We start from the raw sequence: 15026 nt of genomic DNA on the forward strand, positions 1-15026 counted from the left end.
CAATCAGCTATGAACATAAAACCGTCTATTTATCTACATCGTGAACGTTTAGACAGACTAGGCGCCATAAATGGAAAGGGTGCCACTTGCAAGGTTGAGTCATACTGGCAATAAAAATAATCGCTCCTCAACAAAATTGGGATTGATAGCGAGACATTTATTTGAACTTTGACCTATTAACTTTTACTTACTGGTTGAAGTAGGTAGATCATTTTCTATTAAATAATTATTATAGATTCTTTAGGTACGCATTTAATTCTCACTTAAATTGTATTGGATGATCTGGAGGAAAAGTAATGAAATAATTTATAACAACGCGAAACATATTTCGAACAAGAGAGTAACATAAAAAAGTAAATAACAACCGTTACTAAGCTCATATTAGATACGAAAAACATTTCCGGATTATACTATAGCTTTATAGGTTTACGTTTTACACATGTTCCAAAACCTATAAGAAAGAAACTGCATAAAAAGGCCAAAAAGTGTCTACAGATTGTGGGATCTTACATCAGACTGATGATAAGAGATGCTACGATTAATGAAAAATCTCTTAAATCTAGTCTTGAATAAGTATTTGTATTCCATTGACGAACGCCGAGAAACTAAAGAGATTTCTTTTCGAGAAGGTAATAAAACTGATGTGATCGATATGGTATACTTGAAAGAACATTTTCAAATAAAAAAATCGGTTAAGATTGAAATCGTTGAAATGGAAAATGATATAGAAGATTACCATGAAGCTGAAGGATTCTTTGAATTTGAATAAATCTGGTGGGTACGGTGATACTAACGAATGATAAAGCTTTTCGAGATCGATCATTAATTCATTAGACACTAGTAAATTCAACAATTTTGTTATTATTTATCGAGAGAGAAAGGTATCGACTGAAATGCAGTTAGCAGATTTTTTACTAGCAGTTTTTACTGGGCCAACATTAGAATGTTTATCATTAAAATAAATCTACAACGATAGGTGTTTCTCCTGTACTTTTTTCGTATTTAATTATACCTTAGCAACGGTTGTTATTTACTATTTGATGCTGTTACACTTGCGAAAACTCTCAGAGAAATCTGTTGTATGAAATAATGTTTGCCTTGTTATAAATTGTGTGTGTTATTGTTTATTTCCATCCAATCTACAGCTCACCTAATGCACAGCATAAAACATCCCTTTTCTCGTGTTAGATCATAAAATTTGTTTCTTTAAACAAACTTGTTTTATGTAAAATCTAACACTAGATAGTAGAAATGAAAACGGTCCTATGATTTTGAGTGTTAACTTCTTGATTGTAGAATAATATGCATATTCCAGTTGATTTTAGTCTGTGGACTTGTGGTTGAATCATAAATGTTGACAAAGGTGAATCGTGGTTATTTTCGCGTTAAAAATCGTTGCTTGCTCTTTACAATTTATAGTATTTATTTAATAAATTCATAATTATAATGATGTAATTTGGTTGGTCTTTTTAATACACCTAATACAATAATACATTCCACGTTTATTTAATTTATTATTATGGCCGGAACGCCGATCAAATTAGGATCTATTATAACCTTGTGTGTTGTATTATATGCAGTATATTATAAGCGAAATGATATTGGCGATGAAAGATTATCTCCCGTGAGAGAGTATCTTTTATTTTTGGAGAGAGAAAACGCAGTTGGCTCAGGAATAAGACAACCTAAAGTGGCACTTGGTTATGGAGCCTGCCACGATTTATTTGTAAATGCCACCTCATTCCTAAACTTCAGAGATTTAAAAGGAGCCCCAGAACATTTTAACGAAATTTCCACAAAGGACGAGTTTTTAAAAAGTTTTGCATATTTCTTTAAACATGGAGCAGCAGCAGAGTAAGTATTAACATAAAATATTATCCTTTATAATAATTGTTACAAATCTGTAGTAATGTCTCGTCAATGGAACATTATTGAAATTAAGTTGTCTCTCATACAGAGTTTAAGTATGTTCAGCTTGTTAATTGATATGCCATTAAATGATTACATTAGATTGAAATTTGTTTAATAAATATTTAAACTATTCCAGGCGTTTTATGTCAAATAGTGAATTGTATGATCAACTTGTGGAGCAAGCATTAAATTTACCAGATACAAGATGGGCAATTGGTGGAAATGCCCCTCTAATGGCCAGAAGATTTTTCATGGAAGGTTGGAAAGTATTACTTGCTGCGAAAATGAGTGATCAACTCAAAAAAAACATTCCCAAAGAAATAGAAATAGTGGGTGTTGATGAAAATGAGGAAATTAAAGATGATGTTCATATGATTTTGGAATATAAGGCAGATGAACAATTTGGTATCTATAAGTCACCAAGAGCAAACAGATATATAATGCATAATGATGAAAATAATCCTCTACTGAGCTCATTAGAAAAGCTTGGAGAACATTTAGGAAAATTTAAGCCAAGTTTACTTGTTATAAGTGGTCTACAAATGATGGACAATTTCCCGTTTAAAAAAGATGGAAGAGGTAATTTTATTAATACTCAAAGTAATATTTTTGCTATTGTCATAACTAAATTACCTCTTTGTTTTTTCAGATCTCAGAGCTGAAAGGCTTGACCTAGTCAAAGAACAAATTTTGTCACAGCCCCTAAATACATTATCTCATTTTGAAATGGCCAGTTATGTAGACTTGGAGCTTCTTACACATCTAACAACAAAAGTGTTACCTTATGTTGACTCTGTGGGGATGAATGAGCAAGAACTCTCAAATTTGTATAATGTTCTTGAATACGGAGAAGTTGTAGTTGTTGCAGATTCTAACCCAAGAGTAGCAACAGCTTTAGATCAAATGCGAAAAACATTCCACCTCATAAGAAAAAAGAACACAGAATATAATAGCAAAAGAAAATTAACCCGAATTCATGTACATACACTAGCATATCAAGCTATTCTAACAGTCAAAGGCTCAGACTGGAAGAGAACTCAAGCTGCAACTGCAAAAGCATCTCTAACAGCACACAGATATGTTTGCAACAACCAAAAAATATCTCTAGACAAATCAAAATTACTACTTGATGATAGTTTTTCCACCACAACTGACAATGATAATAATAGTAGAATATTCTTTGAACCAACAAAGCCTGTAGCTTGTTGGGAAGAAGAATTTGATACTACAAAAGTAGAGATTTGTGTTGCACCTGTACTTATTTGCACAGAGGCTCAGTTGACAGCTGGAGCTGGTGATAATATTTCAGCTGCAGGCCTTGTTTTACAAGTAGAAAAGTGAGGTTCACTGAAAAACTTAGTCATTAGTTTTAATTGGTTGTTGGTTCCCATTGAAATGTTAAATTATTAGTCATATATAATAAAATAGATGTTAACAGTAGTGAGCTTAGATGTGCCATGTGACAGTGTTCCTGTCCTATCAAACAATTGCAAGTACTATCCCTAAATACAGAAAATGTATGTAAATCATCAACTAGTACAATCTTAACCTCAATTTTATGAACCACAGTAAATATATTTTCAAATCATAAGGGCAATATCTATATGTTTGTATTTTAAACACAAACTTAGTTTTAACATCTTTTTTGTGGTTCTTTACTTAAATTATTTATAATTGTGTGAAAGAAGGTCATGGCTGCTCCTCCATTTTATTAAAATAAATATTCAATAACTTATAGTATCTATAAATTTGACTCTATTATTATTTTAAAAATTTTGTAATGTTTGGATCACAGTTGTAATTTTGAAATATTCTTATTGCTCTAAATACATTCCTTGTTGGTATATGATTTTTATTAACAAATCTGTTTATTTATGTATTTTTATTAAATCTTTATACATATGTAGGTGATTAGTATGTGTCGTCATGAAACAATAATTTGTTCTGAAAAGAACAGTTAATTGCGTTACCGTTAGGACAACTTTTTGCCGCGCCTCAATTTTATTGTCTACGCACCCTTCGCATCTTGGTACCACATGTTTACCACTAGTGGCCAGGTAGGATAATTTTTGTATATAAATCTACCGTTTTTAAAAATTAAACACATTCCACATTCCATCTTCACCTCTTCTCAACGAATTATTAGGAAGTTTTATTTTAACCAAACTAAACCAAACAACCTAAAGTAAAACTACCCTAAAGTGGTGACCCCGAGAAGAACACCAAGAAAATTGAAGATGACGAACACAGAAAATTCCGGTGCAGAGCGTCAAGTTTCATCACATCCGTCGAGCCAAGAAGTCTCCGGTATCTCACTGTCACTCCGTGTGCCACCTCCAGAACAACAACCAACCATCGACACCCTCATCGGTGAAATAAGAAGGTTGTTTTTGGAAGTCGCTGAGATACGAGCACAACCGCGCGACAACTACCGCAACAGTCGTTCTCGCTACCATTCACATTCACAATCACGCTCGCGGAACGCATCAACAAAGCGCAACGAAAACCGACGAGAGTCACAGATGGAAGATCGAAGCCGGAAAAAATCTCCAATGCCGTACTGCTATTACCATCATCGCTATGGTATGGACGCGAAGAAATGCGCACCACCATGCCCATGTTTCAAGCCCATAAACCAGTCGGAAAACTAAAAGTAACGCTGGCCGCGGCGGGAACCGGCGTTACCGAATCATCACACCGCCTTTTCGTTACCGACAGGGTAACGAAACTTACCTTTTTGGTCGACACAGGAGCCAATATCTCCGTGCTACCAAAGACTAAAGGCTCACGTGAAAAACCACTGCCATTTCAACTCTACGCCGCCAACAACACGGTCATTCCAACATACGGAGAGAAGTCACTCCAACTTGATCTTAACCTCCGAAGACCATACATATGGAAATTCGTCGTAGCAGATGTGTCTAAGGCAATCCTGGGAGCAGATTTCTTGCAGCACCACCACCTCATTGTCGATGTAAAAAACCGAAGATTGATCGACGGGAAAACAAAGCTGGTAACAAACGCTCAACTCAGTACAGCAGACATACCTACAGTTCGTAGTATTGACATTGAGCAAAATTACCACAGCATACTAGCAGATTTCCCAGGCACAACCAGAATCACTTCAATGAAGCTTAGTCCCAAACATTCCGTTGAACACTTCATTGAAACAAATGGACCGCCCCTTCACTGCAAGCCACGCCCCATTGCACCGCATCGTTACGAAATGGTCAGGAAGGAATTCCAAAACATGATCGATCAAGGGTTATGCAGACCAAGCAAAAGCCCTTGGGCATCACCTCTTCACGTCGTGCCAAAGAAGAATGGAGACCTACGCGTGTGTGGCGATTACCGAAGGCTCAACGCCATAACCAAGCCCGATCGGTATCCCATACCACGTATACGTGACTTCACATACCAACTCGCAGGGAAGAAAATTTTCTCCACACTCGACCTCAATCGCGCGTACCAACAACTGCCAGTCAGTGAGCAAGATGTGGAGAAAACCGCCATCATCCCACCTTTTGGTCTTTTCGAGTTTCCGCGCATGTGTCCTGGTCTAAAGAACGCCGGACAGACTTTCCAACGCTTTATTCACGAAGTACTGCGCGAACTCGACTTCGTATTTCCTTTCGTTGATGATCTACTCATAGCATCAATCGACGAGGAAGAGCACCGAAAACATCTACGCATCGTATTACAGCGACTAGAAGAATACGGCATCACCATCAACCCATCAAAATGTGTTTTCGGCCAGCCAACTGTGAAATTCCTCGGTCACCAAGTCACAGCGGAAGGAATACAGCCACCCCAAGAGAAGGTACAAGCTATTACAGACTTTCCAAAACCACAAACCGTAGAAGAACTACGACGTTTTCTCGGTATGATAAACTTTTACCGTGAAAATATCAAAGATGCCGCCACCATACAAGCGTCGTTAAATACCTACCTGCACAACGTCAAGAAGCGTGACAAAACTAAGATCGATTGGACCACTGAATCAACGCAAGCTTATGAAGCATGTAAAGAGAGCATAAAAAACGCCGCTTTACTTGCTCATCCGTCTCACCAGGCGACACTTGCTATATTCAGCGACGCTAGCGACAAAACAGCTGGTGCCGCACTCAACCAATTTATCAACAACTCATGGCAACCACTCGGCTATTTCTCGAAGAAATTCACCGACGCACAGACTCGCTACAGTACCTACGATCGAGAGCTACTCGCTATCTACATGGCTGTTAAACATTTCCGCAAAATGTTCGAGGGACGAGAAATAATTATATTTACCGACCACAAGCCGCTAACTTTCGCTTACACAAAAACAAATACAAACAGCGAATCACCGAGACGCACCCGACAGCTACTTTATATCAGCGAATTTACCACTGATATACGACACGTCAGTGGATCTCAAAATGCAGCCGCAGATGCATTATCACGTGTCGAAGCAATCACCTGTCCATCGCCGATTGACTACAATCTACTTGCAGAAGCTCAAGAGCGCGATAGCGATACCATTAAAGCACTCAGTCTACAGAGCAACTTATGTTTCAAGAAAGTCAACCTGCCCGTCTCAAATATCAAATTACACTGCGAAACTTCAACCTCACAGTTACGTCCGTACCTACCAGAAGAATACCGACGTACCGCATTCAACGCAGTACATAACGTTAGCCACCCTGGAATCAAGACTACGAGAAAATTAATTACGCAACGTTACTTTTGGCCCTCAATGAACGCAGACGTCGGCAAGTGGGCAAAAGTATGCCTACAGTGTCAGCGCGCCAAAATACAACGCCACACATCAAGTCAATTATGAATTTTTTCACCAACCGAACGATTCGAACACGTTCACATTGATATCGTTGGTCCGCTACCTACCGCGGCCAGCGGTCATCGATACCTCGTGACAATGATCGACAGAGCAACAAGATGGCCCGAAGCATACCCATTATGCGAAATATCAGCTGAAGACGTCGCCAAAGCGGTATACGAAGGTTGGATTTCCCGTTTCGGTTGTCCTGTAACAATAACAACGGACCAAGGACGCCAATTTGAAAGCAGAGTATTTGCATCTCTTTCTCGCTTACTAGGAATCGAAAAAACGCGTACAACTTCATACCACGCACAGTGTAACGGTATCATCGAACGATGGCACCGTGTCCTTAAAGCCGCATTAAAAGCAAGACTACAGACCGCAAGAAGCTGGATCAACGAGCTACCAACCGTCCTACTCGGATTACGCGCCGCTATGCGAAGTGACACCGGCGTAAGCGCCGCTCAGCTTACCTACGGTTGCAACATACGCTTACCCGGTGATTTCTTATCAACGACTCGCAATGACGTCATCATGGACTCTGGCTACATCGATCAGCTGCGCGACGCAATACGTAACCTGCAACCAATGCCGAGTCAACCACACAGCAACACAAAACCCATATTTGTACACCGCGACTTGCAAACATGTGAATACGTATTCGTACGCGTAGACGCCGTAAAGAAGCCATTACAAGCACCTTACGACGGACCCTATCGCGTGCTGAAACGAGACAGCAAGATATTCACACTGCAGTTACCTAACCGTGAAATGAATATCTCTATCGACAGACTCAAACCTGCCTACACTATCACCGAGCAAGATGTGCCTACTGATACAACCTCGAGTACCTGCAACAAGCAAATCACATCAAGTGCGAGCGAACTACATGAACCATCAAATAGCCTGAAACATCAAAATGACAACACCCTGAAACATCAAGATGACAACAACCTGAAACAACAAGACACTGGGAACACCTCAATACCTACAAGAACAACTCGCCGAGGCCGCGTTATACGCCTGCCGGTACGCTTCGCTAGAGGGGGAATCCTGTAGGTGATTAGTACGTGTCGTCATGAAACAATAATTTGTTCTGAAAAGAACAGTTAATTGCGTTACCGTTAGGACAACTTTTTGCCGCGCCTCAATTTTATTGTCTACGCACCCTTCGCATCTTGGTACCACATGTTTACCACTAGTGGCCAGGTAGGATAATTTTTGTATATAAATCTACAGTTTTTAAAAATTAAACACATTCCACATTCCATCTTCACCTCTTCTCAACGAATTATTAGGAAGTTTTATTTTAACCAAACTAAACCAAACAACCTAAAGTAAAACTACCCTAAACATACTTACGCTCCCCGCGTTCAAGTATTACGCCACGCAATTTTTGGAGATTCTTTATTATCTTTAAACAGATTTGGGGCTTACCTGGCAGAATATTTTAAATGCTATGGTGGATAAAGATATATAATTTGACAGTATAAAAATATATAGGATATACCTTGTCCAGCGATAGTAATATAATATTATTAATAATACAATATTATATTCAAAATAGCCACTTTTGGCTTTTACACAGGCCATTAATCTGTTTGGTCACGAAACTATGGATTTACGCACTGTTTCCAAGGCAAATTTCACCACTGATTGCTGCAAAGTTTTGTTAAGAGAATCAATGTCGTTTAGAGCAGACCATGTTCTCTAAAACTGACCATAAATTAAAGAGTTGAGGACAGGCCTGGATGAAGCCCAGTCTTCAGCTGTTAAAATTGTTCCGGTGGTTTCAAGTCAGGCTTGGGTAGTCGTGCCTTGTACAGAATCCTGCTGGAAAGACTACGGTATATTTAAAAAAAAATGTATTGCTGAGAGCTTTCACAACATGATCTAAGACTGTTTCTTAACACACTTTGGCTGAAGTTTTCACTCCGTTTTAACAAAAACATAGTTTAAGGGCTCCTTCATAAGACACCCCAAAACAACCCAACCAAACCATCACTGACGTAGGATGATAATTACATTATAGCTTTCCGAAATTCCGATCACCCTCGCAGCTTCTTTAGAACTGGGAGCGTAGACTTTATCATTTAGCTTCTATTGTAGTGTTCTTCAATCGTGAAAATGTTGTCATCGAATATTTCTATGCTTTTCCGGATTCGCGCGCAGGTACGTATGAGAGAGCATGTCCTGTATGTTTCAAATTCAAAATAATTAAAAAGTTGAAAGAAAAAATTAAGTTACAGATAATTCCTATGAAGTTTCTGCAACAAAATGTAATTCTTGGCAGTTAAGACACATTAATTAAAGCTAAAGAATTATCTTTTACCAACAAATTTGTCTGCCATAAAATTTAGTGAAACCTTCATCAGGTTTAGGTAAAATTTTCTAAAATAGATCTCGACTACTTAATCTTCAAAAACAATTATAGTCCTATCACTTGCTGTCTAATGAAGTTTGTAGAAAATTCAGAGAATGTTAGATATACATAATCAACTATATGATCCTTTTTACTTTACCAAACATACTATGTTAACAAAAACTACTAAATTACTTTTCTCGTTTCATTCTATAAGAATGTAATTCAATTAACGGTTAAACAATTTTACTGTCATATCTAGAAATCTGCTTTATTAAATTTAAAACACAAATAACTTTTCTGGAAGTTTATAAATAATTAAAAATATTATAAAATAACAATCTTTTATTTTAATTAAAAATACATAAGATTAAAGTTAAAATTTGTTTAGATTTTACTAGCTTTGTTGTTTAAGACAAGATTTATTAACAGAGTTTTTACAGCCGCATATTAGTTTTCAGTAAGCTTATTTTTCTTGGCAACTGGTTCCTCTGAAGAGTCTGGACGTGCAGCACCCTGGTAGCGATCATACAAGCCACTTCTAACAAACCTTTTTGCAACAGCGATATCAACTGTAGGCCTTTTATTTTTGTCTTTTACTGCTTGCCATTCTTCCATGACCATTTTAATTCGTACCAGCTCATATTTTATTGGATGCTGTGATGTATCCATACCATTTAACTTTAATTGTATCCAAAATAAGGTATTTAATGTTATAGTTACTATTAGATCTATGTCAATTTGAGATGGCAGTGGCATCGTATCATACTTTGCTCTTAACGGCAAAATATTTTCAAGTAATTGTTGTAACTCCATTAAACTCGTTTTAAGGCCCTCAAAATTTGTGACAAAGGCAATGTCAGAAGCCAGCTCACCATAATCGATGTTCCAATTAGTATTAATTGCGTTTCCAACATTAATTAGCATATTAGCATTTATTTTTTATTAATAGAAGTGTAGTAAAATACAAGCGATCACGTTTTGTTTATTCTACAAAATTATTGTAATACATAATTCATATATATTTGAAAGTTTGAACCACACTTCGGTTGTTTACGAAGTAAGTGACGGTTGACAATTGATATTTGACACTATGCGTGATCGAGTTCATTGATAATATTATATGCTAAAATTAATTTTCTAGTTCAGAAATTATCTAAATTTAACATAGGTTCTATGCTATTAAAAGTTCTAAAATTATCACCTCTATCATATCTAGAATGCGTTTAGGACATGTACACCTCATCTTTAACAAGAAGAAGAGTGTGAAGAAAATATTCACGACCTCGACAATATTTTCTTTTCCCAATATGACCACACCTCCTTTCTGTATTACTTACAATTACTACATGTTCCGTTTCCGACTAAAATCTTCTGCCTTTTGCTTTATCCTTTATTGTATTATGTATTATCTTCTTTCATAATCAATAATAATATTAAGATGCAGTATGTTTATGTACATATTTTGTTTTTAACTATCTTATCCCTTTGTTTCCATTTGATATCTTTGTTTATTTATTCTCGCGTGTAGTTTCCCAACCTACTATACGTGGAACTGGTATAAAGTTTATTAATTATTGCCATTATATTTTTAAAAAATAACATACTCATCCCACATTCAAAAGTAACGATGCTTACCAAAAATAGATGAAAATTGTTGTAATCATAAGTTATTTTATAGACAGCATTTAAGGCAATAGAACAACTAAATACAATAGTTAAAATCGACGGCGGTGTTTCAGCAATAAGTATGAGGATAGTTGGCGTTGCGATAAGTCTCGACTTTGAATCTTACCCTTAGTTATTAGAACTTAATTCATATTTGCAGACAAAATAAAATAATAATTTGAATTAAATGTTATTTATTTTCCACAAATGAAATTATAATTCAATAATTAGTGTACTTTTATGATTATTGTACATTGATAATACATTTCACTAACTTTTAAAACTTCAATATGCACGGAATTAATCATCTAAGTATTCAAAGGGTTCCGGAGGTTCAGGTTCCTTTTCTTCTTCGGTTTTTGGACCAAAGGCGGCAACTGGTTCAACAAGGGCTTGCTCACCATCACCGGTGTGGTTTAACATTACTATTCCACCAATAGTAACGTCTTTCAAGGGCGTAAAGCCGGATCCATCAACTACAGAAACTCCTTTGAGTTGTTGACGCACAACTCGAGCTGGATTGCTAAGGATTTCAAAGTTGGGTTCAGGTTCCTTCTTTTCCTTAGTCTCTTTCTCCTCTCCTTCTTTATCTTCTTTCTTAGTATCTTTCGAAGACGATGGCTCTTTGTCCGATTTTCCGTGAACTGTAATGTTAGGGTTAGGGGACTTGGATGGCTTCTTTTCTTCTTCATCTACATCCATTTTCGATGTTGATGATGACGTTAGGCTAGAAGAGGCATCAGAACCATGCGCGCGTCTTCTCGCTCTAGCAGCTGCAATACTCAGTACTGCAGTAGTAACTCTTTCTCGCTCTTCACGTTTCTTTTCTTCTAATGGCGCAGGATAGGCATATAGTGATGGTTTGGCATTGGACTTCAACTCAAGTAGTGGCATTTTTAAATCAGAGTTAAGTGCAATTAGACATGTTGGAGTAAATGCCAAGGACAAGCAATGGGCCAAAGGGAACCAGTACCAATATTGTGTAAAAACAAGCATGCCTACCACTGCAAGCATGTTCATATGACCTGTCCTGTTCTGTAGGGAAACCGTAACATTTCTACCGCCAGCATCTATAATACCTTGAGCTAGTATTGCTCCAAACTTTGCCATGACATCCTCATGTTTATTACTAATAACTTGAGCATAAAGCTGACGGAAGTAGGTTACTTTAGGGCATAAAGCTTCAGTCTGTTGGATCAGAATCATAGCTGAAGCAATAAGAGCCCCTTGTCGTACAAAGTTTACAGGGTCAAATTTCACCATTGGCTCTAGTAGACCAATGGCCTCCCTATTACCAGTTCCGGCACAAGCAATACCCAAAGCCATAGCTGCTCCATAACGGACATGGGGGTTGTATGATTCAGCTAATAGAGACACAACTGATGGACATTGTTCTGGTGTACGGAATAATAGGAATCCAAGAGCTGTGACAGCAGCACGACGAACATCATCGTTTACATCAGACACGGCAACATGAAGCAACGTGCGAATAGAGTCGTTATTGCCTGTACCACAGTAAGCAGTAGCTATAGTATAACAACCAGCACGGCGAAGTAAGGGATCTTTGTCACGTAACAACTGTTGAACAAGAGCGTCAGCTTCCTCAAGGCGACCATACATGGTAAAAGAAATGCCAACAGCTAAACCTCTTAAAATTTTCTCGTGCTGTGTTTCCTGGGCATAAGCAACCATATCTTCAATTGCTGCAGCATTCCTGGACCCCAACATGACCATACCCATAGCAATTCCAGCAGCCTCTCCAGTTACAGCATCATCTTGATATAAATTGAATTTAAGTTGTTCATACACATCTTGTCTATGAGTACCCATTGCAGCGAGTCCTAGTCCCAAACATCCCCCATGACGTACCATTTCATTTTGAGCATCTTTTAACTGAGTTAAAAGGTAGTCAATGATATTGGCACCATGATTAGCGTGAATTAAACCAAGAGCGTAAAGCCCACCACCCTCTGAATACCCAGATGAGGGTCCAGCCTCCTTTGGCAAATATGACTGCATCAATGCTAAAGACTCACCTTCGTGGCCTCTATGAATAACACCAAGAGACGCAGTGACTGTTAATTTTGCCCAATTAGTGGCTCTAGCAAGCCATTCCAAATTATCTCTTAAAAACTGATCACTTGTAGTTCCAGCGTGCATAAATGCATTGGCAATTACTGTTGCTGTGTGACAGATTGATACTCTTATTGCATCTTTTGTATTCTTTAATATCAGCATGTCCGCGTGATTGGAACGAATTAAGAACTGTAATTGTAGCCCTATAGATACTTCACCACCTAAAATTGATATTAATTTTTCGACCCTTTGTTGATGCTCTTTTTCTTCATCACTTAAGCTTTCCATATCTCTTTCTGGTTTTTTTGATTCTTCTGCTGGTGTTTGGTCTACTTCCATGGATGATTCTGGAAAGGGTCCACCTTGAGGTTGTGGCTTTCCACCAAGAGCGCTTGGTATTGGTGCCGTGACCCTGAGAGCTTGCAGTACTCTTCCTAAAAACTGTTGTGTAGCTGAGTCATATAGGTCAAAAGCAATTTGATATGCCATCAGAACTGATTCTTGAGGGCCATGGGTCAATTTGTCCAGAATTTCAGCAACAGAAAGAGGATCTTCTAAAAAGATTAAACATTGGCACATATTTACATAGTCAGGGATATTCAGGCCCCTGTAAAGTCCTACTAAAGATCTAAGAACTGTACTACGGAAACCTCGGTTCTGCAGAAGGCTCATAGCCACTTGAAAAGCGTACTGTAGCATTCCTGAAATAAAAAAAAAACAAATATCATTTATACATTTTCTATACTTCATTATATTGTATTCTTATTAATTAATAAGAAATCTATATAATAAATAATATATATATATAGTACTGTGTATTATATATACAGTAATATATATATATATATATATTGTGACACTTTTAGGCTATTACAAATAGTATAAACTGTATTTTTCTTGATTTAATGTGAAACTCAATTTAAAAAGTCACTCTTCCTCTCACTTTTCTTCAAAATCAGTCACTATTCCTTTAAGAAAATGCCTTTTCAAACATGCATTCTGTAATTATATTACCATACAATCTATAATCATAGTAGGACTCTTACCTGGTATATCATCAGATTTCATAATGGATTGTTCAAATATATCCATTCTTCGGGTTTCGAGTGCTAAACCTAGAGCTTGTCTATACTGTCCATCATCTAAGCATCTCTGGAACATACGATTGACAATAGCCTCCAATCTAGGATCTATCGTCTCTGTTGAACTATCAATGAAAATCGATTTACGCTTCTGTGTATAGAAGTCGATCGCTTTTGCAATCGTTGTATCTACATACTCGTTCCTAGCGTTAACATCGAAAAGATCACCAGCTCCTAGGGCATACGTAAGCGAGTCCTCAAACGCTCCTAAATGATAGTACACTTTACTAGCCACAAGCGCTGCTAACTGATGCTGGGAAAAAACCTTATCCTCGTGCAAGATTTCAATCTTCTCAATTGATTCAGATATTTCAGGCCAGAATTCGTCGACAATGGTGTCCAATCTTTTCAGTGCAAATTCCTTAACTTCATGCATCGGTTCATCGAGCAGGGATATGATCCCCGCTGCTGATGTGATGTTCATTTTTATTTTTTAAGTTGTTTTACAAACTTAATCACTGTAGCTTACTACCTAGCTTTTATTTTTATCGCTAATATTCACTATGCACAAAAGAGGACAAGCGAACACAAAATTTTCACAAAATACGATGTACGATGATTTGACAAATTCATGAGATCCAGTCATAGAGAAATAATATATACTGGGGATCCAGTATAGGAGATAATATCACAGATTATAAAACGCGTAAAGGACTACAATTTTGAAGTCAATAAAGGATGTAAGACTAAAACAGATAAGGAAGGCTGAAATATCTGCTCAAACCATAGGTTAGGTCTTATAAGTCTACAACATACTTTTGTGTTAGTAAATTTGGCCTACCTTTTATTTTCGGGTCTAAATTTTTTTTATTAACCGTGTGTAAATTACTTTTCTTGTAGATAAATTTTATTTTACTTATTCAATAGTCTACTAAAATGACGTTAATATAAACACTATACAATGACCAAAGATTTATTTTTAATTAAGTTCAGCAGGACCATTTTTCCAAAACCAAAGGTTTAATCACATATTATTACTGTGACGCTTAGGAAACTTGAAAGATTTAACACGTCGCATATATTTATGAGACGTCAACAAGGTATAAAA

General features: G+C 37.2%; 2 protein-coding genes across 2 annotated transcripts; one reads left to right on the plus strand and one right to left on the minus strand.

Annotated features, from left to right (window-relative positions):
- The first annotated feature begins 1303 nt into the window (after positions 1–1303).
- On the plus strand, positions 1304–3782 carry LOC123713242 (ADP-dependent glucokinase). The gene is made up of 3 exons (XM_045666828.1): positions 1304–1854; positions 2048–2490; positions 2561–3782. The coding sequence occupies exons 1-3, from the start codon at positions 1520–1522 to the stop codon at positions 3250–3252; spliced, it is 1470 nt and encodes a 489-aa protein (XP_045522784.1). The 5' UTR covers positions 1304–1519; the 3' UTR covers positions 3253–3782.
- A 7151-nt stretch (positions 3783–10933) lies between these two features.
- Positions 10934–14574, minus strand: LOC123708120 (26S proteasome non-ATPase regulatory subunit 1). Its single transcript, XM_045658642.1, has 2 exons — positions 13883–14574; positions 10934–13537 (listed from the first exon to the last, which is right to left on the minus strand). Exons 1-2 carry the CDS (start codon positions 14400–14402, stop codon positions 11061–11063), a joined length of 2997 nt encoding a protein of 998 aa, XP_045514598.1. The 5' UTR covers positions 14403–14574; the 3' UTR covers positions 10934–11060.
- Between the last annotated feature and the right edge of the window lie 452 nt (positions 14575–15026).

This window comes from Pieris brassicae, chromosome 1 (genome assembly GCF_905147105.1).
Source record: "Pieris brassicae chromosome 1, ilPieBrab1.1, whole genome shotgun sequence".
In the NCBI taxonomy this organism is placed as follows: Eukaryota; Metazoa; Arthropoda; class Insecta; order Lepidoptera; family Pieridae; genus Pieris; species Pieris brassicae.

What these genes read in the sequence shown, in the direction of transcription:
- LOC123713242 (XM_045666828.1), top strand. Translation starts at nt 1,520, where the DNA reads ATGGCCGGAACGCCGATCAAATTAGGATCTATTATAACCTTGTGTGTT. An exon ending in AAACATGGAGCAGCAGCAGA is followed by an intron (nt 1,855 to 2,047) that starts GTAAGTATTAAC and finishes AAACTATTCCAG; the next exon opens with GCGTTTTATGTCAAATAGTG. An exon ending in GTTTAAAAAAGATGGAAGAG is followed by an intron (nt 2,491 to 2,560) that starts GTAATTTTATTA and finishes TTGTTTTTTCAG; the next exon opens with ATCTCAGAGCTGAAAGGCTT.
- LOC123708120 (XM_045658642.1), bottom strand. Translation starts at nt 14,402, where the DNA reads ATGAACATCACATCAGCAGCGGGGATCATATCCCTGCTCGATGAACCG. An exon ending in GAAATCTGATGATATACCAG is followed by an intron (nt 13,538 to 13,882) that starts GTAAGAGTCCTA and finishes TTTTTATTTCAG; the next exon opens with GAATGCTACAGTACGCTTTT.